This window comes from Sarcophilus harrisii, chromosome 6, assembly GCF_902635505.1.
Source record: "Sarcophilus harrisii chromosome 6, mSarHar1.11, whole genome shotgun sequence".
Taxonomy (NCBI): Eukaryota; Metazoa; Chordata; class Mammalia; order Dasyuromorphia; family Dasyuridae; genus Sarcophilus; species Sarcophilus harrisii.
The window spans coordinates 68,497,636-68,523,569 of NC_045431.1; the positions used below are offsets into that span (position 1 = coordinate 68,497,636).

The 25,934-nt window shown below is 40.6% G+C and overlaps 2 protein-coding genes across 2 annotated transcripts in view; both read right to left on the reverse strand.

The window, feature by feature from the left end:
• Positions 1 to 260: 260 nt before the first annotated feature.
• LOC116419764 (FRAS1-related extracellular matrix protein 2-like) lies at positions 261 to 13,946 on the reverse strand. Its single transcript, XM_031941771.1, has 7 exons — positions 13,532 to 13,946; positions 8,308 to 8,500; positions 6,633 to 6,737; positions 6,102 to 6,229; positions 3,464 to 3,598; positions 790 to 916; positions 261 to 563 (listed from the first exon to the last, which is right to left on the reverse strand). Exons 1-7 carry the CDS (start codon positions 13,880 to 13,882, stop codon positions 322 to 324), a joined length of 1,281 nt encoding a protein of 426 aa, XP_031797631.1. The 5' UTR covers positions 13,883 to 13,946; the 3' UTR covers positions 261 to 321.
• A 194-nt stretch (positions 13,947 to 14,140) lies between these two features.
• Positions 14,141 to 25,934, reverse strand: part of LOC100924686 (FRAS1-related extracellular matrix protein 2) — a 38,248-nt gene continuing 26,454 nt past the window's right edge. Inside the window, exons 7-12 of the mRNA XM_031943505.1 lie at positions 23,131 to 23,295; positions 22,038 to 22,220; positions 20,317 to 20,447; positions 18,493 to 18,651; positions 16,386 to 16,689; positions 14,141 to 14,313 (exon numbers count right to left, since the gene is read on the reverse strand). Coding sequence (XP_031799365.1) covers positions 14,141 to 14,313; positions 16,386 to 16,689; positions 18,493 to 18,651; positions 20,317 to 20,447; positions 22,038 to 22,220; positions 23,131 to 23,295 — 1,115 coding nt within the window. The remainder of the gene's footprint in view (positions 14,314 to 16,385; positions 16,690 to 18,492; positions 18,652 to 20,316; positions 20,448 to 22,037; positions 22,221 to 23,130; positions 23,296 to 25,934) is intronic.

Consider the following 25,934-nt stretch of genomic DNA (forward strand, 5'->3'; position numbering starts at 1 on the left):
TCTCCTGCTGCGTCTGAAGGAAGGGGCCCCCGCCGGGCCCTCCCGCCTGGAGCGCACCGTGTACACCGCGTGCAGATACCACTCTCTCCCGGGGCCTACCTGGAAGAGCGCCGCCGAGGACAGGCTGAAGCCGTCCGAGCCCGGCTGCCGCACTGACGGAAGGGCCGCCTCCGGCTCTGCCGCCAGGTGAGCCTCGAACGAGACGTTGTGAAAGCTCCGGGCCTGCGTCGCGGGCCGGGCTCGGTCCTGGGGAGCGGGAAGAACCGTGAGGGGGGGGGGCGGGGCTGTGATCGCCGCGTACCAGTGCCGCTTTTCCTTACTCTACCCGGGGCAGGTAGGGGGCCCTGCTAGATAAAGAGGGGGACGGCTGCCCACCAGGATCTTGAATCTGTGCAGCAGAGAGGGCGAGTCAGCCAGGCATCCGAAATCTTCATTCTCTGGGTTGTACTTGGGCACGTGCCCGTCCACCCCCGTGCACAGGAAGACTTGCTCGACGCTGCAGGAAAAAGCGGCCCCCAGATTCTGAGCGGGCTCCACCGAGACCCGCCCGTAGATGGTGGAACCTGAGGGAGAGGAAGCGAGACTTGTCACGTCCCGCTCCGAGTCTGGCGTCCGGTTCAGGAGACGGCCACCAAAAGCTTCTCCTTGTTACACGGAACGCGTCTGTACTTGGGGGTGGTCCCGGTAGAATTTTCTGGGACTTTGTGTAAGTTCCCTCCCTCCCTCCCTCCCGTGGGAATATCCAGACACAATAATAGATGCTTCGGTATAACCCCGGAGAAGCTTTACCTTCCGGAAAGGCTACATCAGAGCCCGCTCCAGAGCCCACGCGCTCATCAGACTCCCAGAGTTCCTTTTTAGAGAAGAGGAGCAGACGCGTGTTTAAGCTGAATTCAGCCGCTACCGGATCACTGACCTTGTGAGTGGGTAGGAGGAAAAAAAAAGGAATGGGTCTACTTAACATCAGAGAATCAATAACCCGATTATTTCACAACAACAAGGCGCACAAGGGTCCCTCCAATTACCCAACGGCGGAAGTTAGCATTGCTTTGCGCCATGCGGTGGTCCGGTTGTGTCTGGTTCTTTGTATTCCCCCCAACGCCTTCAGTTCACGTAATGTGTGATCAGCGGATGCTTATTGAATGAACATCCTTCATCTTCTTATCACTGCCAATATAATTTAGTTAGCAGAGATCTGGAATACGTAATGAGTAAATAGATGTGCTCTGTCTTCCTTGGAGAACAGAATGTGGTTTTATACAGAAATGTGAAGTCTGCTTTCCCTGCAGGGGATAAGTAATAGATCTACACTGGGGATTTATGATGTGCAACGCACCGGGGGGATTATAGACATGCGTAAAATAAGGCGCAGCCCAGTGCAGCAAGGTGGAAAGGGCCTTGCACCAGAAGGAAGGAGATGAGCGTTCTAATTCTGGCTTTGTCGACCTTACTAGTTTTTGTGACCTAGGAAAAGGAACATAAACTCTCCAAGGCCGTTTCCTGCCCAACGCCATTCAAACATACTGAGCATTAAAAGTTTCTCTCCTGAAGGGACTTGGAATCTAGTGGGAATGAGATATAAAAGTAAAAAATATTAAATAAAATGAAGGGTATTCACTTGGAGACAAAATGAAAGATGACGTGTTAACGAAAAGTAAAAAACAAAAAAGTTTGGGTAATATTGGCAGTCTTGTGTGTGTTTGTAAGTGAGGCAATAATGATATAATCTCTTCAGTCACCAAGACCTATGTTCAAATATTGCCCCTGACACACACCACCAATGAATGTAATCATGGGCAAGTCACTTCTGACCTCATTAGAAATTGGTCTTCCCAGTTACCAATGATCTCTCAATTGTGAAATCCAATGGTTCCAGTTAATTATACAACAGTATAATTGTGTAATAGTTTTTTCTTAATCCTTTGTCTTCTCTGTGGCATATGACACCATTGACCACCATTTCTTTCGGGTATTCACTCCTCTCTGGGTTTTTGTGTTACCGCTTTCTCCTATTTCTCTTTCTACTTGAGTAGATATTCCTCAGTCTTTTTTTACTAGATTATCATTCCATTCACTCACTGTAGAGTTCCCTAAGTCTCTATCTTGGGTTCTCCTCTTTATTGATGATTTCATCAGATTGGTGATTTCAGTAGCCTAATTTATTTCCACGCCTCAAACTCTCCCTATTCCATTTTATCACCCACACAACTGATACCTTCGGAATTCACCAGCTTCTAGTACCTCCTTATTCCCCAAATTATGTCTCTGTCTCTCACTCTCCTCCTTTCTCTTCTCTTTCTCTTTTTTTTTTCTCATCCCATTCTCTCTGTCCCTCTCTCCCTCCCTTTGGCTACTGTTTCTCCTTTCTTTCTTTCTTTCTTTCTTTCTTTCTTTCTTTCTTTCTTTCTTTCTTTCTTTCTTTCTTTCTTTCTTTCTTTCTTTCTTTCTTTCTTTCTTTCCTTCTTTCTTTCTTTCTTTCTTTTTTTCTTTCTTCTCTCTCTCTCTCTCTCTCTCTTCCCCCCCGCCTTCCTTCCTTCCTTCATCTTTCCTTCCTTCCTTCTTTCCTTCCTCTCCTCTTCCTCCTTCTTCTCCTTCTCTCTCTCTCTCCCTCCCTTCCTTCCTTCCTTCCTTCCTTCCTTCCTTCCTTCCTTCCTTCCTTCCTTCCTTCCTTCCTTCCTTCCTTCCTCCTCTCCTCCTCCTCCTCCTCCTTCTTCTTCTTCTTCTTCTTCTTCTCTCTCTCTCTCTCTCTCTCCCCCCGCCTTCCTTCCTTCCTTCATCTTTCCTTCCTTCCTTCTTTCCTTCCTCTCCTCTTCCTCCTTCTTCTCCTTCTCTTTCTCTCTCTCTCCCTCCCTCCCTCCCTCCCTTCCTTCCTTCCTTCCTTCCTTCCTTCCTTCCTTCCTTCCTTCCTTCCTTCCTTCCTTCCTTCCTTCATCTTTCCTTCCTCTCCTCCTCCTCCTCCTCCTCCTCTTCCTCCTCCTCCTCCTTCTTCTTTCTTCTCTTTCTCTCTCTCTCTCTCTCTCTCTCTCTCTCTCTCTCTCTCTCTCTCTCCCTCTTTCTCTCTCCACTGTAAGCTTCTTTAAGAGGTAGGGACTGCTTCATTTTTGTCCTGTCTTTATACCCTTAGTGCCTAGCGCACTGCCTGGAACATTGTAAGTGACTAATATATTCTTGTTGATTGATTTGATCTCAATTCTCTCAGACAACTCTCTAAGACTGCAAATTACAGCTAAGGTACCAGTCCGCATTGATTGAAGGGAGTTTTCACATTGGGTGTCCCAACTCTTATGAGGTAACAGCTCTAGACAGAAAATATTTCTTTTCCTGCATCTGATGTCACAGTTTTGAGGGAAAGTTGCAGAGGAAGAGCAAGGTTTGGATAAATCCCACTATGTATGGCACCACGAAGAGTGCAGCGGCCAAATGGAGAACTTGAGAGAAGTTCTCTCCCAGGGATATTCCTTACCTGTTGGAACCTGATGTCAAGGTCAAAAGCGATTGGCTCCCGTGGGTGACATGTCATAGGCAGAGTATGTTCTTGTTGCGGGGCAGCCACACATGGGACAAGTTTGATGGTGTAGGTCCCCGAGTAGTCCCGAATCTGCCCAAACGCAATGAATTAAAAGGATGAGGCAAACGGGCTCCTAGACTCAGGCTGCAGCCTTAATTCTATTGCAGCTGAGACCAAAGTCTATGAAAACCAGGGCTGGCAGTGAGAGGTTTTATCCATTGGCACAGAGGGAATGAGCGAGACTGATGTTAATGATGATGATGATAATAAAAATAGCATTTCTATAAAGATTTAGGGTTTTAAAAGTACTTTCCACATGTTAGTTCATTTGATCTTTACAATCTAATGAGATAGTTCAGTTTCATACACTATCTGTGTGACCTGGGCAAGTATTTCCTTATCTATAATATGAGGATTAGAATATCATTTACTGGGATAACTAGATGGTGCAGTGGATAGAGCACTGGTCCTGAAGTCAGGAGGACCTGAGTTCAAATGTGACCTCAGACACTTAACACTTCCTGGCTGTGTGCCCCTGGGCAAGTCACTTAACCCTAATTACCTAAGCCAAAAAAAAAAAAATACCATTTACCTTTTGGGTTGTTGTGAGGACAAAATGAGATAGTATTTTTAAAGAGTTATATAAATTCTGCTAAGAGATATGAGAAGGAATCAGAAGGTGGGTGGGCTTAATGGACTTGTCAGAGCCACATACTGGTAAGAGTCTGACCTTCCTGACTTCAAATCCACCCCTTTATTCCCCACGCCATTAGAAAGGAACAGGCTGATTTCAGGCCCTTCTGAAGAGGAGAGGCCCAGAATCTTGCCTCCTTTCAGTCATTCACTCAGGCCTCTTGTGTGCACACATATCTGGGCATCCTTGTGGTTAAGGATAGAAGCCATTTGTGATGACCATATCCTGCTTTTGGAAATCGGAGGAGCTGAGCGGTGCTCACCCTGTGCAAGTGTCCCTTCCTGTCTGATAGCAGAGGTTCTGACTGCTTGTAAATCCAGTGGTGGCTCAGTGGCTAGAATGCTGGGTCTGGAGTCAGGACTACTGGCAAGTCCATTAACCTCTGATTGCCTTAATCCCCTGGAGAAGGAAATGGCAAACCCCATGATGTCTGCCAAGAAAATCCCATGGAAGATATGGTCCACGGGATCACAGTTGGACGTGAGTGAACATGGTCTTTTTTCTTTCCCCAAATATAAAAAACATGAGGATAATTAAAAAGGCAGAATGCATATCCTCAAAGTTAAACGAGGGCCAAGGGCAAAGGAATTAAAAAAGATGTTAAAAAGACAGAATGATATGACTGGGGAATTTATATGTGATTACCTTCACCCTACCCCCCTGAAATTTTCCCAACATGCATTCCTATTCCAGAAAACCAAAGCTTGCCATTCAGTGATCTTTTCCTTTGGGCTATGGGAATGGGAGAGAGAGCTGAGCTTTGGCATGTGAGACATTGGTGCAACATGTTGAGTCATCCTTTGACCTTTGATCCTTTGAAGTGCATTTTTACAGAATAGATCCACAGGCCAGCCTCTGTCCTCTGGGACATTCTTCCTTTTACATTCTTCTGAACAAAACTCAGGTCGATGATATCTGGCATTGTATCCTCTACTTCTACACTTAAAGGACCTGTTATTTCTTTCCTGTGGATTCTCCTTATTAATGAAGATTACAGCCTTTTGAGATGTTATTCTTTGTGAATTGCCTTGGCTGAAAATGTGTCATTTCATTTTGGCAATGAATCTCTGAATTTAATATAGATTGGACTCAAATGAAAATTGTCCAGTTTCTCACTAGTGTTCAAAGCCTTTCCACCTTGAGTGGGACCTCCCAGAGCATGCATCTGGCTGGCATTGCCTTTGAAAACCCAACCACTCCATGTCACAATAAGGTCTAGTTTAGAGGGCTAATATCCCCTATTTAATAATAAAGGTTATGGGAATATAGATTCAGACACACCATTTAAATGGGACCTCAGGGGCCACAAAGTCCAGCTCTACATTTCACATGAGAAGATTAGGCACAGAGACTTACTTGTCCAAGGTCATGATGAAGAAAATGTCTGAGGCAAGATTTGAACTCACATTCAGTAGTGTCTTCCCTGGGCTACCTGGCTTCCTCTGTCATGAATGTTTCAAGTTGGTTTGATTAATTTTGTCTAAGGTTTTAACAATGGGCTTAAGAGATGGAGAAAAGGATAAATGAGCAATTGACAACCAAGTGGTATCCCCAAATTTTGAGCAATGATATCAACTTTGAATATATTTTTCATTTACATAAACAGAACCTGTAATGGCCTCTCCTATCAGGTGCACAGCGTTCTGAAGTTTTTCTCTCTAATTTTGGTTTTACGAATAATCAGAGAGAAAATAAATATTATCATCTCCCTTACCTGAGATTGTATTGATTGCTCTTCCTGTCATCTACCCAAATAGAATCTGACCTATTGAGCTCCTCTTTCCCATCATTTCCAAGTGACCCAAGCCGAAGTCTGAATGCAAAACTTAAAGATTAACAACAGAAACACCTTTCTTTTTTAATCTCCACTCCCACCTCAATGAGTAAATGTCAACTCACAGCAAAGTCCGAGACAAAACTCCACCGCTGCTCTGGCCGGTGGAAGGTTGGCTCACTGCTCAAGAGGGTGAGGGTGAAGGTGAGACCGGGGTGATCCACAGACATCACCACTGATGTCAGAGATGTTCCTGGGCAGAGAGGATGAGAGCTGGCAAAATGCTAATGGGTAATGGCAGGTCAGTACGGTACCAACAAAAGGATGGAGACCTCTGGTTCTACAGATAGTCACAGCCTTCTGGGATGTAGAGAGAGGAAAATTCAGAGAGTAACTAGTCTTACAGCCACAGGGCAGGGATTGGAACTCAGTGTGGTTGTACATTACTACAGGATGAGTCATTTCCAGGCTCTCTTCCTCAAAAACCCTAGAAAGATCCAGGAAGGCAGAAGACCTTGCCTGTCCAGGTTACTGTGACCCTACTTCTCAGGCTGGACTCTATCGTCTCATTGCAAGTTGTCAGCTACCTTGGGAGGTGCAACGTAACTCAAGACCAGACGGGCCTCTTACCATAACTGGAACCAGGTGGATCTTACCTGGATGAGACATCACAAATTGTCCTTGGAACCGGATCTCTGTTTGGAAGTCGACCACCAGCTGTCCTTCCTCATTGATGTGCATGCTGGTTGGGTGAAGAGTTCCTGAACAGAGGAAAAAGTCAAGACGACAGACACTTAGTGTGGTGTGTTTGGGATTTGGAGAAAGGCAAAAACGGTTCTTGCCCTTGATCTCACTTTTTCATGGGGGACACAACATGCAAACAACTTTGTACATATACTAGTTTGTGCACACAAATTTGTTGTTTTTCAGTCATATCTGATTCTTCATTACCCCCTTTGAATTTTTTTTTTGCAAATATACTAGCGTGGTTTGCCATTTCTTTCCCCAACTCATTTGATAGATGAGGAAACATGGTTTTATGTTGTCTGAGACCTCACAGATATGAGTCTTCCTGACTCCTGCACCACCTATTTACACATATGCACACTTGCATAAAGCACACACATGTATATCTGTGACACATAGATGTGCACACACACACAAACATACATACACACTGGGCTGGAATCAGGTCTTCCTGACTCCAGACTCAGTGCTCTATCCTTTGGGGCACTAGCTGCCTCAAATTTTACCTTTTATCCTGGAGATAATAACAGGGAACTAATAATTTATGAAGCAGAGGGTTGTATAGGGGTGAGATCTTGGGAAATCCTCAATTCAGTACTGGAGTGCAGAAGAGGAAATCCTGGTAAAATATTGGTTTCTTAACAAAAGCGGGCTTTTCTTTGGAAGTAGATTATTGATACATCTCTCAGGGGGAAACAATGCCCTGTTTCCCCTGGCTTTGCATGGAACAGCTCTAACTGGATTGGGTCCACTGATCTTGAGTTCTTTCTGGTCCTATTAGAGTTTTCTGTTGGTTTTCCTGCATATGTCCTTAGAACTGGATATAGTTTGGTTCAGGATGCCTCCCTTTGTAACGTTTTCTGTTGTTACTCTTGGTTATCTAGGCTCAGTTATGGCATCGATTTATATCTAGAACGTGTCTCTCTCCACAACTGACTCATTACCAGAGGATAACTCAGGCAAGGGAGTCAGGGCTTTGCTCCAGTGTTCCAAAATTAAGAGGGGCATGATATCATTGGAAGATCTTAAATAACTGGGCTTAGCACTTCATGAACTTGAACAGGGCTCTGAGGACTAAATGGGTCTGTAGGGAGCTCCTTTACCAGGGTGGGTTGGAAGCTTCTCTGCAGCTTGAGTCCCAGAGAATATCCTAGAGCACTGAGATGTTAAAAGTACTTGGTCAGGGGTCCCTGGGACAAATACAGGCTCAAAAGCAGGACTTGAACCCAGATTTTCCTGGCTCCAGACCAACTCTTTATTCATTGAGTCACATTACCTCAATCAGTAAGAATAGGTAATTATTAAACTTATTTATGACTCAATTAAATCAATCAACTAGTTAAAATAAAATTTGACTACAAATCCAGAATTTGAATTACCACTGTACTACACACTTCCCCCAAAGTGAAGTTATAATTTCCTACAAGAGAAGCACTATATAAATACGATCCCGTCCTCTTCATCCTCCTCCTTTTCCTTTTCTTCCTCCTCTTCCTTCTCCCCTCCTCTTCCTCCTCTTTCTCCTCCTCCTCCTCTTCCTCCTTCCCTCCTCTTCTTCTTTCTCCTTTGAATATACACACTTACCCTGAAGCTCTGATCCTGGGGGACTGCCAATGCCTTCTTTCCACAGAATGGCAGTGTCATACACAAAAGTAAGCCTCAGCTCAGACCGCAGGTCAAAATGCTTCCAGCCCCCAATTGCTGCTGGGGAATGAAAGACATAGGAGACAAAGAGGGGCACTCGCAGGGTGACATGGGACTGCACTAAGTTTAATACCTAAAAAAAAAAAAAAAGAAAAATGGAGAAGATTAGGACCCTTCCACATGAGGATGAGGGAAACCCCCTCTCCTCACCTCCAGAGTTTTAAGCCCCAAGTAAAAACCATACAGTGTCCCTTGTTTCCAGGTTCTCCTACTCTGATGAACAGAATATGAAGCTCACTGAGGTCAGGTATTACTCATTGTACTAGGTAGTAGTCATGTACTAGGTGGGACAGTGAACAGAGTACTGGGTCTAAGTCAGGAAGACTTTACCTCAGTTTCCCCATCTGTAAAATGAGCTGGAGAAGGGAATGGCAAATCACTCTAGTATCTCTGACACGAGAACCCTGAATGGGTCACGGAGAGTCGGATACAACTAAAATGACTGAACAACAAACAACATCCCAGGCACTTAGTACACTGACTCATGCAGAGCAGCCCACTAAATAGATGCTTGGGGAATGAATGATCATCGGTTGTTTTCATTTTCCTCCTGTGTGTGTCTGTGTCATTTATTATATTCACGGAGAAATGTTGGGATAAGAGACACACCCAGATACCTTCTCCTGGAATGCCGACTCTCCAGCTGCCCTGGATTTTTAATAGATTTTCTTTGCCCTGGATGTTTCACTACAGAGACACTTCAGAGGTTATCCAAAAGGGATCAGTGCTTCCTCTGGGTCACCTTTCCTCTTAGGTCTCAGATAACAATTTAAAACCTCTAATGTACTTATATAATGATAGGGGGATCCAGTGTCCTGTTCCATAGAAGAGGATAAGCCCTTAGGGATGCTTATAAAGGAGCAACATGGCATGGTAGGCAGACCACTAGGCAGACACTGGTGGAATTCCACCTCTGATATTGACTTACTCTGTGACCATGAGAAAGTCACACAATAATAATTGTTTTTATAGCTAGCATTTATGTAGTAGTTTAAGGTTGGGAAAGGACATCTCTCTCATTCGACCCTCACAACAATCCTGTGAGGTAGATGTTTATTATTATGTCCATTTTGCAGATGGAAACTGAGGCTAAGTGACTTTCTCAATGTCACATAGGTAACAGCTGAGACAAGATTTCTTCATGACTTCATGTCTAACATTTTTCACTTTTCTATCTAGCTGACATTAGCTTACCTTGCCAATTCTCAGTTTCTCCCTCTATAAAATGGGAGAATTGAGCTATATAATCACTGAGATCTTTTCTGGCTGGAGCCAAAAGGCTGTAATCAGAGGGCCAGACCTGTGAACGGGAAACCCTGTTTGTATCGAGCTTGCCTCCAGCACCTGTTAGTTGTGCGTCTGAAGGCAAATCACTGTGCCTTTCTAGGCCACAGTTTTCTCACCTCTAAAAATGTTATAATATTTGCATTACTCATCAGAGTTTTCCTAAAGCCCAAGCACACTAAACATTTGCAAAGCCGTTGGCAAATTTTAGAGTAAGAGATATACATCACTATTATTATTTAACTTTGCAACTCCCTCAGTATCTTGCATACAGTAGGTATTTAATAAATGATTGCTGTATTATAGTGTGCTATACTGTATTGTACTGAAACACTAAAGCCCAGGAAGGATAAAGTTTGCTTTAAGCTAGAGAATAGTATTTAGTGTCCCAAATCTCCCACTGAATTTTATATCATCTATCTATCTGTCCGTCCACCTATCCATCCATCCATCCATCCATCATCTATCCATCTATCTATCTATCTGTCTGTCTATCTGTCTATCCATCAATCTATTTACCTATCTATCTATCTATCCATCTATCTATATCCATCCATCCATCTATCTATCTATCCATCCATCATCTAGCTATCGTCTATCCATCTATCTACCTACCATCTAACCATCCATCATCTATCTATCCATCTATCTATCTATATCTATCCATCCATCTATTCATCTATCTATCTATCCCTCCATCTATTTATCCATCCATCCATCTATTTATCTATCCATCCATCCATCCATCTATCCATCATCTATTATCTATCTATATCTTTCTATCTACCCATCCATCTATCTATCTATATCTATCTATCCATCCATATAGCTATCTATCTGTCTGTCTTTGAAAGTTCAAAGTTCCTTAAAAACAGCTCCTGAGAGAGTCTATTTCCCTTTTTGTCACCCAATAATACACAGAGCAGACTGTGCATAGGCCACTGCCTTCTTTCCTGGTTGCTATAGTGCAGTGAGAACCAGCCATCCCGGTCAGTTCTCAGCCGTGGAGCCTTCTCCCTTTAATCTGAAGCAATGAAGCAGTGATCAGTTCTAATGGACATGGCTCTTTCCAAAACAGTGTGATTCAGGGCAGTTCCAATGGCCTTGGGATGGAGAGAGCCTTCTGCGCCCAGAGAGAGGCTGTGGGGACTGAGGGTGAATCACCGCATCGCAATTTCGCTGGGCCAGAACTGAGCTGCCTGGGGTTTCTAGCCTGCTCCGGGTGCCCGAGGAGGAGGGAGTGGGCCCGTGGGGAGAGCCCTTCTCGGCCGCCTTTCTCCCCTGCAGCCCAAGCAGGCCAGGCTTTGTATTCATAGCTCCCTCCCATGACAAAGCAGGGTTTTCCCTCTTGTGGGGGATGGAGGACTTGCTGCCGGCACACGCCAGCTATCAGCTTCTCAGATATCTCTGTGGGGGTGCGAAAGCGAGGGCGGGGAACCGGTGATGGGGGCGGGCAGAGCAGGTAGTCGAAATCCCTTCCAGAGAAATCCTCTTCTTTCTTTTTTACACAAAGCTCCCTTTAAGGTTTGTAAAGCATTTTACATGTTCTTATTTGATCCTTACAGCAATGTTATGAAGTAGACACCATTTTTTCCATCCTTCTTTTCCTTTCCTTCCTTCCTTCCTTTCCTTTCCTTCCTTCCTTCCCTTCCTTCCTTCCTTCCTTCCTTCCTTCCTTCCTTCCTTCCTTCCTTCCTTCCTTCCTTCCTTCCTTTCTCTCTCTCTCTTTCTTTCTTCCTTTCTCTCTTTCTTCCTTCCTTCCATCCTTCCTTTTTCTTTCTATCTCTCTCTTTCTTCCTTTCCCTTCCTTCCTTCCTTCTTTTTTCCTTCCTTCCTTTCTCTCACTTTCTTTTTCTCTCTTTCTTTTCCTTCCTTCCTTCCTTCCTTCCTTCCTTCCTTCCTTCCTTCCTTCCTTCCTTCCTTCCTTCCTTCCTCCCTTCCTTCCTTCCTTCCTCCCTCCCTCCCTCCCTTTCTTTTTTTCTTTTTTAGAATTAAAGAAATTGAGGATCTGAGACACAAGGTGATTTTACCCAGGGTTACATAGCAAATAAGAGTCTGAAATGAGACTTAAATCTAGATCTTCCTAAATTGAGTCTAATACTCTACTCACTGTACCATGCTGCCTTTCTGATCCTTTTCTAAGAATTTTGATTTTTCATGAGAGGCAGTGGGACATAATGAAAAGAACAATGAACTAGGAATTAAGAAACGTGACTTTGGACTTCAACAAAGCCCAACAGCTTGGATTCTCACTTTAATCATTGACCAATTATTAGCCATTTACCAAATATCTCCTGGGTCTCTGACATTGCAGTACATGAGAAAAGATGAACTAGTTCTTGCTGTCAAGTGGGGCTTACTTTTCATATGTATATATGTAAGTATGTATGTATATTCTGGTTTGCTTTCTGGAGGTCTCAGAACCAGCCTTGGTCTCAGCAGAATAATCACCTCAAGAATAGTCAGGGATAAAGTCCAAAGTCTTTATTGTCTCCTTCAGTCTCCCAGTCTGCATCAGCAGTCTCAGCCAGTCAGCCAGTCTGCACATCGCAATGTAATGTCCTGCTTTCTAGAGCCCCCAAGTTAGGGTGACAAAATGTACCATTACTTTCTAGAGCCCCCACACTGGGGTGGATTAAAATATAGTGTCCAGACTGTCTCTGGAGGATCTTGGGACCAGCTGGAGTCCTTGGTCTTATTGGAGGAGTGATGAAGGCAGGAGAGCCACCATGAGGTTGGTCAAGTCTCTCCTGAGGTTGAGTTTGTCCCAGTTTATATACTTTATTACAATTAAATCAATTCATCATACTGAGTATAAGCCAATCATTATATCACTAGGGAACCATTATTTGTTGTAAGATTAAATCAATCATACTGAACTAGAGAACTATTAATCACCATGCTAAACTAGATAACCATAGTCATCAATTCCACTGAGTTAACACCTTGTTTCAAGTATTCTCCAAAGTTCCGACCTCTATGTATGTGCAGAAAAAAGTGCCAATAAATACCAGGGAGATAAAGGCATGGTAATTAAAGAAGAGGAAGGGTACTTGGAGCTGAGGAGATGAGAAAAGATGAAGAGCTTTGAATAGAAACTGGCACTTGAGCTGGGTCCTAAAGAGAATACCTTCTAAGTGTGGGGGATGTCTGCTGCAAAGAGATGATGATGTGAGATAGAGTGTCAAGTGTGAGGAACAGAGAGAAGTCCAATTTGTCTGGGGACTGTAGGATGTTTCTGTTTGATTCTCTTGATGTTTATATTTTTTGACATAATATCAGACTTCTGAAGTTTAAAAAAATCTAATGGATTAACTAGCAAGGTTGGGTATTAGATTCTCCATGGTAACTCAGGGGCTTTGCAGCTCATAGAAAGAGCACTGGACTTGGAGTCATGAAGATTTTGAATCTATTTCTGCTACCTACATATTACATTCACCTATCTGAGACTCAGTTTCCTCGTCTGAACAATGGGAATGGAAACAATATGGGATAGAGGTTTTAGAATCAGGAAGATCCAGCTTAGTCTTACCTCTGATACATACTGTCAAGTAACCCTGGAATGAGTTCCTCTATACAACTCTCTGAAACTATAAATTATAGATAAGTAGCCTAACTGTATTAGTGAAGAAAGTTTCCATTTTTGGAGTTTCCTACATTGATGAATTAGGTTTAGGAAAAAAATGTGCTATAATAATAAGTATAGTGCTTACCCTGAGGGGTCATTGTGAGATAGCCTCTGGAGAGCTCTTTGGGGCTTTAGGTGGAGATAAGATTCTCCTTCCCTGGGGTTCAGCATATACCTTTACCTGAAACATACCTGGCCATCAGTGCTGACAGAGCCACCACAGGCTGTCAGGAGTTCTGACATGTCGTAGTAGTTGCTGAATTCCCAGAGGCAGGAATCAAGGTCAAGGTTGTGGTAAAAGCGGAGGGTCCGGGCAGACCTCAGAGAAGAGCTGTATTGGTAGGGTAGTGTCTCACTGATTATATCTGGGCTCCTGGCAGGTTCTTTGATGAAACCGTGCTTGGTCTGGATCTCACTGTAATCCAGGAGATTGGAACACTTGTGGTTGCTCACCCGACTTCCATCAGGGCTCAGTGTCAGCTCAAGGTTGGACAGAGGTTGGGTGGAGATGACCGGCAACATTCCTGAAACATGATACAACATGGCAGACTTCAAAAGGGAAAGCCCATGAGGAGAGGGAGTGGGGAAACAACATCAGGAGGATGATGTCTAGAGCAGGAAGGAATTAGGCAAACTGAGTTTTTGATTCCTAGTTTTGCCTAAAAAGTCATTTTTAGTCAACTCTTCTTGATCTCATTTGGGGTTTTCTTGGCAAAGAATTGGAAGGCTTTGCCATTTCCTTCGACTGACTTGGTACATGGTAGCTAATAATTTATCCTTCTAGGGAATGGAAATTGTTGCCTATCCAGTTGGGGCTCTGCTACCACTGGGATGGACCTTACCATCCAGGTGAGACATAATCACAGTGAGCTTGATGAGGTTGGGGTAATCGGGTTCATCTGGTCCAGTATAGCGGATCCTGGCTGAGAAAGGTTCAGCTCCTACCATTTCAGGCTTACGTGGTTGACAGAGACCTGGGGAAACATAAACTCATGAAAATGTAAAATTGGGGATTTTTTTGGGGGGGATTGGGAATTCTGGGAAGATGCAGGCAGAAACGAATACATGCAGATTTATTTAACCCACTGACTTCTATCCCCATTCTACTCTAGAGGATTCCTACTTTAGTTTGGGAATTATTTAGGCCTTCTACTTGTTTCACTTTGATTCTTGGCCAAGCCACCATTCATTAGCACCTCTGCCAGAATTTCTCCTAAAGAAGAAATATTATCCCTGTAGTTCCATTTCCAGCTGTGATGAAAGGCTGCGAGAATGAAGAGTTGGAGCTTTGTTTAAAATGAAAACTGGAACTAATAATGGCTGTGCTAATTCTTCAATGCAGAATTAGTTCAATCAGTCTTTTAACAGGAACATGGAAAAATCAATTTGAATGGGTTTGCCCTCTTTCACTTGAAGTTTGGTGCTTTGTACGTTATCGACATTCTAAGAGGGTATGTTGAATAGAATTGGTATCTTTGGGTCACTTTGACATTTTCTACTCTACCATCTGAGATGCTCATATTGACTATAAAGAAACATGTTAATAGGAAAAATTAGTGATGAGAGATCATAGACAAATACAATTACCCATGCTCTGAAGGTCAGGTTAAAATATCAAACAGCTCTAATAAGATAAAATTCAATAGGAATAAATATAAAGTTAGGTTTAAACAAAGTCAGATTCACAAGTATAAGATGAAGGCAGCATGACTAGATAGCAACTAGTCTGAAAAAGATCAGGAGGTTCTAGTGCACTTTTGAGCTCCATATAAGTCAATAGTGTGATTTGGTAGCTAAGAATACTAGTGCTTCCAAATTCAGCACAAAAAGTCATCCCTGCACCATGTTATTCAATAACCTCTTGAAGTTCCTTCCAGTACTTTGAACTTTTAAATTCACCTATATACTCATTCACACTCATATGTATTCACACTCATATATGTTGATAGGTATTCAATGAGTGACTAGGTTGTTTCAAAAATAAAAATAAGCTCCCAATTATCTAAAGTGATTGGAGAATGAGAGTGTTCTGTTAATCAACAATTCTGGTTGAAAAGGACCATATATACTACATAAAGACTATTTTCAAAGAAAGGTGACAGGTACAAGGTAATCTTTAACAAATTTCAAGGGTACTTCAGGGTCTTGAAGATTTTATGGCCATCACTATGAAAATGAATTATTACATCAGAAGACTTATTATTTAAACTAATGTAGAGTAAAATAGAGAGAACCAGAAGAATAGTCTAAACCCTACAACAACATACATAAACAAACAAAAACTAAAAAGAAGTTGAGCTCTGAGTAACTGTAATGATTGTCCTGGAGAAGAGATGATGAGACATTCATTCTTTCTTTTACTAACAGATATGGGAGAATAAGAATGTAGAATGTTGTATATACTGTAAGATGTACCCACTCTATCAGTTGGCGTTGCTAAACTTAAGATTGTGTGTATCTCTGTTTTACATATATTGGATCACTTTCCAACTGAGGGAGGGAATGGGGGGAAGGAAGGGAAAAATTAGAACACAGGGTTTTGTAGGGATGAATGTTGAAAATTATCCATGTATATATTTTGAAAATAAAAAGCTTTAATTTAAAAAAATTAAAAAAATTTAAAAAGATTGTGTATATTTTTTTGTACAAGGGAAGGTTCAATGGTGGAAGAGAGATATCCAGAAATGATTGTGATGTTAAAAACAAAAACAAAAAATTAAAGTCATCGAGTGATACTATAGATACAGAAGATTGAAATTGGTTTGGATTTGTGTTGATCCATTATTGCTTTGGTGAGTAAATCTCTGACATCTTTTTATTAGTCATTTGTTTCTTTTTTCAGCATGGAGAAGGCAAAATGGACAGATGCACAAAAACAAAAATCTGAGCTATTGGACCTTTTTCTGGATGCTTATAGAATTCATTTGACACATATAAGCTCTCAGAGAGTTCAAGGAATATAACTCCTATAATTCCCTCATCTTAAGAGAGAGTCCTAGGATTGCCTACTGTAACATGGATTGCCCTTTAGGATCTTACCACTTACCATGTTCTTTGCTGACAGTGATGATTGAACTCAGCAGCTCCAGCCCTATATCACCAGTTGTACGAACAGCTCGGGCAGCACATTGTATCCTGGACCCAGCTTGGAAGTAGATGGAGTCAAGGGTGATAGATTTAGTGTCGGTGAAGAAAGTGTTGGCATCTATTTCTTGCATGGGACTGGTGACTCCATTACTACTGGCTGGGGCACCAACCAGCCATCGGTACAGAGTCAGGGTGTCATTAATGTTTTCCTCTGTGCAAATGGACTCTGTCTTGTCATAATCTGAATATTTAGAATTACACGCCTAGAATGGGAAAGAGAAAGGATGGGAAGAGAGAAGCAGCATACCTTGAATTTATATATTATTGGGTATGATTTCTATGCTCATTCATTTATAAACTAGAATTTATTGGCGAGTTCTGGGCACTCAGAGACAAGAAACACAGACACTCCTTGTTTTCTAGGAGGGGCAGCTAGGTGACACAATGGATAGATTGCCTCATCTTCCTGAGTTCAAATCCAGCCTTGGGCATTTACCAGCTGTGTGACCCTGGGCAAGTCACCTAACCCTATTTGCCTCAGTTTCCCCATCTGTCAAATGAGCTGGAGAAGGAAATGGCAAATCACTCCAGTATCTCTGCCAAGAAAACCCCAAATAGTGTCATAGTCAAACATGAATGAAATGAGATTTTGGGATTATTATGTTTTATTTTTGAAGGAAAGGAAATGGAAAAAAAAATCAAGTTAATACTCAGTAATTGGGGGTAGAAAAGGTCTCATGGGTAATTGTATTTGAGATGAGAATATATGTCCATATAATATATGAGCTATTTTACATTACAGACATTCAAAAATATCAAAAGTCACTTAGTTAATAACTCCAAAACAGGCACTGGAGTAATGATATAAATTAGCATGGGCCAATAAACCAAAGGCCTGAAATTCATTAGGACAGGTCTAATGGAAATCAGGCAATGAATGAGTAGGAGTTTTAATAAAATAAAAAGTGCAACTGAGAACTTTTTCTTTATGCATTGCAATGGCATCTTAATTAGTCTTTTGCGGCAATTCCCTTCCCACTTCAATCCATCTTCTGCACAGCTGCCAAAATTTCATTTTTTAAGTGCAGGCTGGACCCTGTCACTTCCCTATTCAATAAACTCCAGTGGCTCCGGAATGCCTAAAGGAAAAAACAAATACTCCTCTGTTTGGCCTTTAAAGCCCTTTACAATTTGGCTGCATCCTAAATTTCCAGCCTCATTAGACATTGCTCCCTCTCAGGCCCAACCAAATGTCCTCTCTGTTTCTCACAGGGGCATTGTATCCCTGTCTCCATCCCTTTGCATTACCCATTTCCCATGCTTAAAATGTGCTCCTTCAGATCCCCTCTCTTCCTTCAAAACGCAGTTAAGCAAGTCAAGCAATTATTATTTTGCTGAGGCAATTGGGGTTAAGTGACTTATCCAAGGTCACATAGTTAGCAAGTGTTAAGTGTCTGAGGTCAAATTAAAACTCAGGTTTTCCTGACTTCACCACTTAGCTGCCCCAAATCAAGCAACTATTAAGCGCCTACTATGTGTCAGGCATTATATACTGAGTGCTGGAGATATACAAGCAAAAACAACAACTTTCATAGACTTTTCATATGAAGCTTTTTCCAGTTCCCTCACCTGCCTTCTTTTCTTTGATACTTTTGCATTTAACCTTCTTACATTTAATTTGTATTTACCGCACATACGTATGCATGTACACGTCATCTTCCCCATAGAGTGCAGAAATTCAGAAATGTATTTTTTTCATATTTTGTATCTTAAATATCCAACACAGTGCCTGGCACACAGCAAGCACTTAATAAATGCTGGCCTGTTTAACTGATTGGTGCTTGTTGCTCTCAGGTACATTGTGGCTCAGATACTGATCAATATGGGAAGCAAAAAAATTAGTAATAATAAAAATATAACAACAATTATGATAGCAGACATTTATATAAAACTACAGTTTGCAAAACACTGCCTACTAATGATAACATCTGACTATTTCAAGAGCCCCTTTGGGTGGACTAATGGATTTTTTCAGCACAAGCAGGGCTCGGCATCAGGGGTCCTACCGTCACACACACAACAGGATAGCCAGTTGGGGGGCTGGCTTTCTCTTGGGTTGCATATGTGTCACCATACGCGAAGAGTGACATCACTTGGGGAATGGCAGGAAAGGTGACATCTGCAACACTGTCTGTTTCTTCAATGTATATGATGGCTTTATTCATCTGAAATATAGAAAAAAAGAAGGATTGTTTAAGGAAAGACTTTTCAAGAAGAGCAGAGCTGGCAAAATTAATCACAGGACTGATTTTCCTTAGTGTTTTATTCTAATTCTGCATTGCTCATTTGCCTGCTTTATTTGCACACACTCCAACTGAAGTGGGCTACATGCCCAGGATGTCCCCAAAGTCAGTATAAATACCATTTTACCATACCATTAATGTCCACGGTAAGCCATTTATTTCTTCTTGCCTATCAAGTTTGGGTACAAGAAAGCCCCCCCAAAGCCAGACCATAATTTGGACTTTAATTTGTATACCTTCCACTCTGGGAAGAGCCAGAGGGCTATAAAGTTTCTCCCAGGAATTATCTTTATTACTTCTCTCCAGAAAAGATCATGCCCAAAGCACCTACAGTAAATAGGCTTTCTTTCTTACTCTAGTGCTCTTCATGGACATTAATTCTACAAGCTCCCTCAGTCACCTGTCTGAATGATTAATAATACTCTTAGCGGAGAATTCTGGTTATAATGTGGAGCTGTCCCATGGAACAGTAATTGGCACATAGTAAACACTGAAAAATGCTCGCTGATTAGCTGATTGATGGAAGATTGATGAAACTTGTTTTGCTTGTCCTCAGTGGGCAGAACTGAGTATAAAAAGTCAAAGTGACAAAGAGGCTAATTTAGTTTTGATAGAAGAAACTTTCTAGGAGAGATAACTAAAAGTGCATTGGGCTATTTTAGGAGGAAGTAGGTTTCTGTACACTGAATGAGTTTATTTTTAGAAATAACCAATGCAGGATTAGGTTTTCCTTTTCCTTCTTCTCTCTCTGTATCTTTCCCTCTGTTTCTTTCTCATTTTCTCCCTTCTTTCCTTCCCTTCTTCCCTTCCTCTCTCCTTTCCTTCCTCCTTTTCTCTTTCCCTCCCTCCCTCTTTTTCTTTTTCCCTCCCTCCCTCCCTCCTTCCTGGAGATTCACTCTCTCTATATCCAATCAATGGGAAATCAAGGAAGGGACTTGCCCTGCAGGATAGTAAATAAAAAACTGCCTTTGCTAGACATCCATTCTTGCAAGAATGGAGAATAAAACCTTTTTTCTGGATTCATCGGCGAGCTGTGGAATTCTTGGTTAGACATTTTGTTTCTTACACTAAGAAAGCCTCCAATGGAGTCCTAAAGGCTTGGATACTCCTGAACACCAACAACAGCTGGTCTGAACTAGCATAGTAGCTATGTGTCATAAGGGAAGGAGATTTGTGATGATAGAAATTACAAAATTTGATACTTGATATCTGGGATGAGTGAGAATGAGTTTAGCATGATATCAAAGCTGTGAATGTCAGGGAGCTTATATATCATGCAGGGATCCCATCTTTTCAAAGAATTAAAAGATAGCAATTTATATTCAACAGTAAAATTTTGCTAAACAATGTATTTATTCTTTGTTTCATGTAATTGTTCTCCCATAATGCTAATGACATTGTAAAGGCAGTAATCAAGGCATGAGCTGCAGTTTCTCTTGTAGGATGCAAGGATGAATGGATCAATTTGATTGGTTTTAGGGAAGCCAGCAGTTAAAAAATACCCCAGTGTTTTAATAACTAAAGGGTTCACGTGACTTGTCAAATTAGAGTTTTAGAAGATGTTTTTAGCTAGCAAATTTCAATAACCTGTGTCTCCGCCACCATGTTTTCATCTGGTTTCAGATGAACTGTCAATGTTTCTCTTATTTCCCTTATGCCATCATATAAGACTTCAATTTCTACAAAGTGTTCAGTTTCTCCTTTCTTGAACTCGACATCTGAAAGGGAGAACAAAAGGAAAACAAAATTAATCTCTTTTCAAAGCTCCTTTTCTTCCAAAAAGCATGGTCTATTCTGAATGTTTAAAACATTTGGGAAACTGGTAATGCTAGATTTGGGACTAAAATTCAAATCTTTACACCCCAGACCAAACTCAGTATCAATCCCATTTCCATTGAAAATCTATTATTTCACCTTCTCCCCTCCCCCCCCCCCCCCCCCCCCCCCCCCCCCCCCCTGCCCTTGTTGCCCAACTCCTTTTGGAAATTCATTGCTCCTTAGCAATGGTGGAGTAACTAAGAGGCAATGACAGGATTCAGACATGAAAATGGGGCATGTTATCCACCTGATGTATTAGAAAGTGCAAGCTTGAGCCTTGGTTCTGACCCTCACTGGTTGTGAAATTTTGGTCAAGTCACTTAAAAACTTTCAATTTACCTATCTGTCAAAAGGGGGATAGAGGGGCAACATGGTGTGAAAGATAGAAACCTGGTTTCTGAATAAGGAAGACCTGCATTCACAACCTCACAAACTTTCTAGCTTGTATGTTCTTGCACAAATCATTTAGCTGCTGTCTGCCTCAGTTGCCTCATCTGTAAAATAGGGATAATAAGAGTACCTACCTAAGAATTCCTCTGAGAATAAAATAAGATAATATTTGTAATCTGCTTTGCAGACCTTAAAACACTATGTAAGCATTGTCTTGGTTATTACAATTATTGTTACTAGCTGGGTAATCTTGGGCAATTCATTTAACCTTTTAGAATCGCAGATGCCTCTAATTACTATAAGTTTCTGAGCAGGTGCTAATTTGCATGGATAGAGGAAGGGAGTTTCCTCACCTGGGAGCTCCCTATAACACTGAGAGAACAGATATAATTAAAAAAAAAAACAAAAAACAAAGGATACTTGTGCTAACTATTCCATGGTGGTGTTGTAAACCTTAAAGTGTTCTATAATGTGAGTTATTATTAATTATTGCCACTCCTAGTGCCAAAACACACTGTATAAAATGGAATCTTGCCAAGATTTGATTTAATTAATTATCTCTTTTTGAAAACTTGCTTGTTCTCTCTAGATTCTATTTCCCAACTGGTAAAAGAAAGAGGCTGATCTAGATGACCTTTAAAAAACTTTATATTTCTAAGTCTTTGAGCCAATGATTTTGTTATGGTCATCATCATGATATATATATTATATTTTACTAGTGATAAATTAATTAATAAGTATCATTATTATGTATTCATTATCATCATATATCATTTATTGTCATGACAAATTATGTAACATAATTATCATTATTAAAATTAAAAATAATTATCGTTATTTTATATGTTCATCATAATTCTATTATCACACACCATTTACCATTAATGACAAATTAATTAATATGCTTATATATTATATGTCATTATTATTATTATTATTATTCTTGAAGGAAGCCAGAGTATTGAAGGGGCAGAGAGGAGGGAGAGACAAAGGCATGGGCAGGAGAGGCAGTGCCCTTGATAGTAGTCCTTCCTTGCATTTTTAACGAAGCGAGCCTAATTTGTGAGCTTATTTGTCTGGCTCAAGACTCGTTTTCTCACCTTTTGACATGGGATTGTAGTCTTCCCCAGAGCTGGCTGAGCCGTCTTTTGTGTGGGTGCCCACCACAGACACTTTAGAAGTGTCCCCCAGGCGCACCACAGAGATTCTGAGCACAGCAGTCTCTCTGGGATGCTGAGGCTCCTGGATACTGTACCTGGTTTTGGAAAACTTGATCACTGGTTCTGGAAAGACAATGCAAAGACAATTAATTGACCCAAAAATTAGGTACCAGAAATGCAAAGAGGGAGTAAAAATATAGTCATCTGTCTTTAAATTCCCATCATGGTTTTTAAGCCTGGGAATTTTGCAAAGTACTTGCAGATATTTACCATCATTTTGGAGACTGCCAATATGTAAACTTAGAATTGACTTCTGGGTGAATTATAGACCATCATTTTCTTGACTCAGCATATTTGGAAAAGGCTACCATGATGATTGCTCTCTTCCTGGTCATAAGCGACAGTTTATCTAAGTTATCAGTGTATTGCTAGATCATGCTATGCCTTATATAACAGTAGTATATTGATTTTAGGAATTAACTGTCCAATACCCAGACTAGTCCATTTCAAGCAACCTCCCTGAATTCAGTGTGATTGTAAATGGATCACTTTATGGTGACTGTGACAAAATCACTTGATTGTCATTGGTAAATGTATCTATGTATATATTTGGTCCCACTTGATTTGTCCAGCTTCAGACACATTGCTATTCTCTTGTATATAAATTACTTTGGTAGTTATATAGTTGGGAGAAATTTCAGTGTGAAAGTCTGTAGAAATCCTGGCTCCCTTGAATTAACTGCAATTATTTTCCCAATAAAAATAGAAATGATGTCCACTTTAATTTTATTTTTTTTGCTACATTTGCTTTTATTTTTAAAATTTTATTAGTATTTTGTTTTTCTAAATATATGCAAAGATAGTTTTCAAAATTCACCTTTAAAAAATTGTGAATAATGTTCATTTTAGATGATATTTTTGGACTTGGGATAGCCTCTAACCAAATACTTATAACTTGGCAGTATCCTAATGCCCAGGGATGATAATAATTTAGTTCATGATCCACAAAAGAAACAAAAAGCTAAAAACTCACTGTCTTCCTCATCCTTGATCCTGATCAGAATTTCTTTTTGCTCTCCAACTGAAGCACCAAAGGCAGAACTGCTTTTTGGGGTGCCAAGTAGAAGCCTAAACTCTTCATCTTCTTCATAAATGGAATCATCCTCTAAGATCACCACACAGGCCTTCTCTCTCTCTCCTGTACAAAGCCAGAACACCGCACAAAATGTCATGGAAAATAATAGCATAGCTCATTGAGAACTATTCATGATAACGTGTTAATAAATTTAGAGCACAAGAGTAAACTTTTGGAAAGTCATGGAAAGAAGTCCTACCACTTTAGCTATCTAATCAGATTGTGCATGCATTTTAAAAACTGTTGTTCAAGTAACTTCTCAGTTATGATAATAGAATAGAGAAATAATAAAAATAATAATTATATTAATGATAGCTAGCTAGATCTATTAAAATTTGGAGGGATTACATCCCTATCAATCCAATTACAATCCAATCAATCTCTGGTTGATTTGTGTAATCCCTGCTAAAGGGGCAGAATTCAAGCCTGAGAAATCTGATTCCAAATCTAGGGCTGTTTGGGTGCATCATGTTTTTGTTTCTTTTTCCCTTTGCCCCTTTTCTCTTTTCAGCATTCAGCATTTCATGATTCTGCCTTTCTGATACCATGATCACATTTTGTGCATCAAGAATAATGCTGAAAATCTATTAACAAGAGGGATAGCATACACATACATACACATGCATACTTTTTTCAATTTAATAATTTCATAATTGGGAAAGATTGTTCTGGGGTCTTAAAACTTTTTAGCACTAGACCATTTCCACCTCCCTTCTGAATGCATCTTTTGCTGATGTAAAAACCAGTTTTTGCCATAATGATCATTTATATCGATTGCTTTCAGGGTACCATATAGAATAGGGCTAATCTAGTGTGGCTGGCTGAATCCTTCCAGACTTTTCTTGCAATTATATATAAATATATATAAAATAAATATGAATATATTATAACAAATTATATATATGTAAAATAAAATAAAAATATATAAAATTTATCTCTGAAGTATGAGGTAGAGGAAGGAGTGGTAGACAGAGGTCCTAAATCCCATTCCTGACTGCTATTTCTTAGCTGTGTGACTGGGTATCCAATTGGTAATCTTTTGTCCGCAATTTCTCCATTTGTAAAAAGAAGAGATTTGACCAGATGACCATTAAGATCTCTTCTATCTAAATCCATGATCTTATGATTTTATTATAACAATATCCAGCATATATATTTGACTTTCAGGCTTGCAAAGTACCTTACAATCATTATCTTAATTGATTCTCATAATGATCCTGGTGCTATTATTATCCCATTATACAGATAGGGAAACTGAGGCAGTGAGAAGTTTATATGTGTCACACAACTAAAAAGTATCTAAAGCAATATTTGAACTTGTCTTCCATTCCCTAGGGCCAGCCGCACCACCCAGCAGACCCTGTTATAAAAAAATAGATTACTGGACTCCGACATAGAACTCAAATCTAGGTCCTCTTCCACTAGATACAGTGTTATCTGCTCTTTCCATTGGACCCTGCTACTTGGTTTTCTCTTTTATACTGATCCCCCCCCCAAATGATCATAAGATGTCAGAATTGGAAAGAACTTTAAGGTTTATTCAACCCCTCAAGAAGATGAGGTTAAGATCCAGAGAAGAGAGGTGGCAGGATAGAATCATAAACTCAGAGTTGGAATCATTTTTACTTCCATTTAATTCAACTCTTTCATTCTACAGATAAAGAAACTAACCCCCCCCCCCCAAAAAAAAGGAGAGTTAGGTAGCAGGGTGGAGATTCAAGCCTGGGAAATCTGATTCCAAATCTAGGGCTGTTTGGGTGCATCTTGTTTTTGTTTCTTTTTCCCTTTGCCCCTTTTCTCTTTTCAGCATTTCACCAGGGTTATACTGGTACCTCTCAGAATATCTCAGAATCCCTGTCTCCCTACCCTTAGCACTCTCCTACTTCCCCTATCTTCCCTTCCCCTGATCTGAATGAGAAAATTTTTATTGAACATTATGCATCATATAACACTTTAATTATCCACATGCCCATGGGACAATAGGGTGACTTTTGACTACCTCTTACTTTTAAGATGGAAAAGTCACTCCGATATGGAAATAAAATGTTTTTTTTTAAATGCTTGTCTCCCAACCCAGAATTGTACAGGACATTTCTTCACCAGAGTTGAAAGTCCTTTTCAACAGATTTTTTTGGTTCATTCTCATTTCCTTCTAAGATAAGAAGCAGTCAGTTTGCTGAGTTTTTGTATCTGGGAAGGGTATAATACAACTTTAAAAATTTGGAGACTTTTATAGGTAACTTTCCAACAACATTTATATATATTTATATAAAAGATATTATATATAAAAATGTATTTATACATAATAAAATATATTAATATAAATACATAATATAAAAGATATTAAACTTATATTTACATATTTATTATGCAGATTATTTCTCATGTAGATGATTTTATTTATTATGCAGGCAAAATATGTGTATTTGGGCAGCTAGATGGTAGAGTGGATAGAATGCCGGACTTGGATTCAGGAACTCTCATCTTTGTGAGTTCAAATCTGTCTTCATACACTTAGTAGCTATGTAATCCTGGGCAAGTTACTTAGCAACCCATTAGTCTCAGTTTCCTCATCTATAAAATGACCTAGAGAGAGAAATGGCAAACTGCTCTAGTATCTTGCCAGGAAAACCCCAAATGGGGTCAAGAAGTGTTGGACATAACTGAATATGGACATTTAAACACCCATGGGTACATGTGTA

Coding starts and splice junctions, on each gene's coding strand:
- LOC116419764 (XM_031941771.1), bottom strand. CDS start 13,882: ATGTTGTATCATGTTTCAGGAATGTTGCCGGTCATCTCCACCCAACCT. Junction 3,599..6,101: donor GTTTTGTCTCGGACTTTGCT/GTGAGTTGACAT, acceptor GCGTTTGGGCAG/ATTCGGGACTACTCGGGGAC. Junction 564..789: donor TGATGTAGCCTTTCCGGAAG/GTAAAGCTTCTC, acceptor CCTCTCCCTCAG/GTTCCACCATCTACGGGCGG.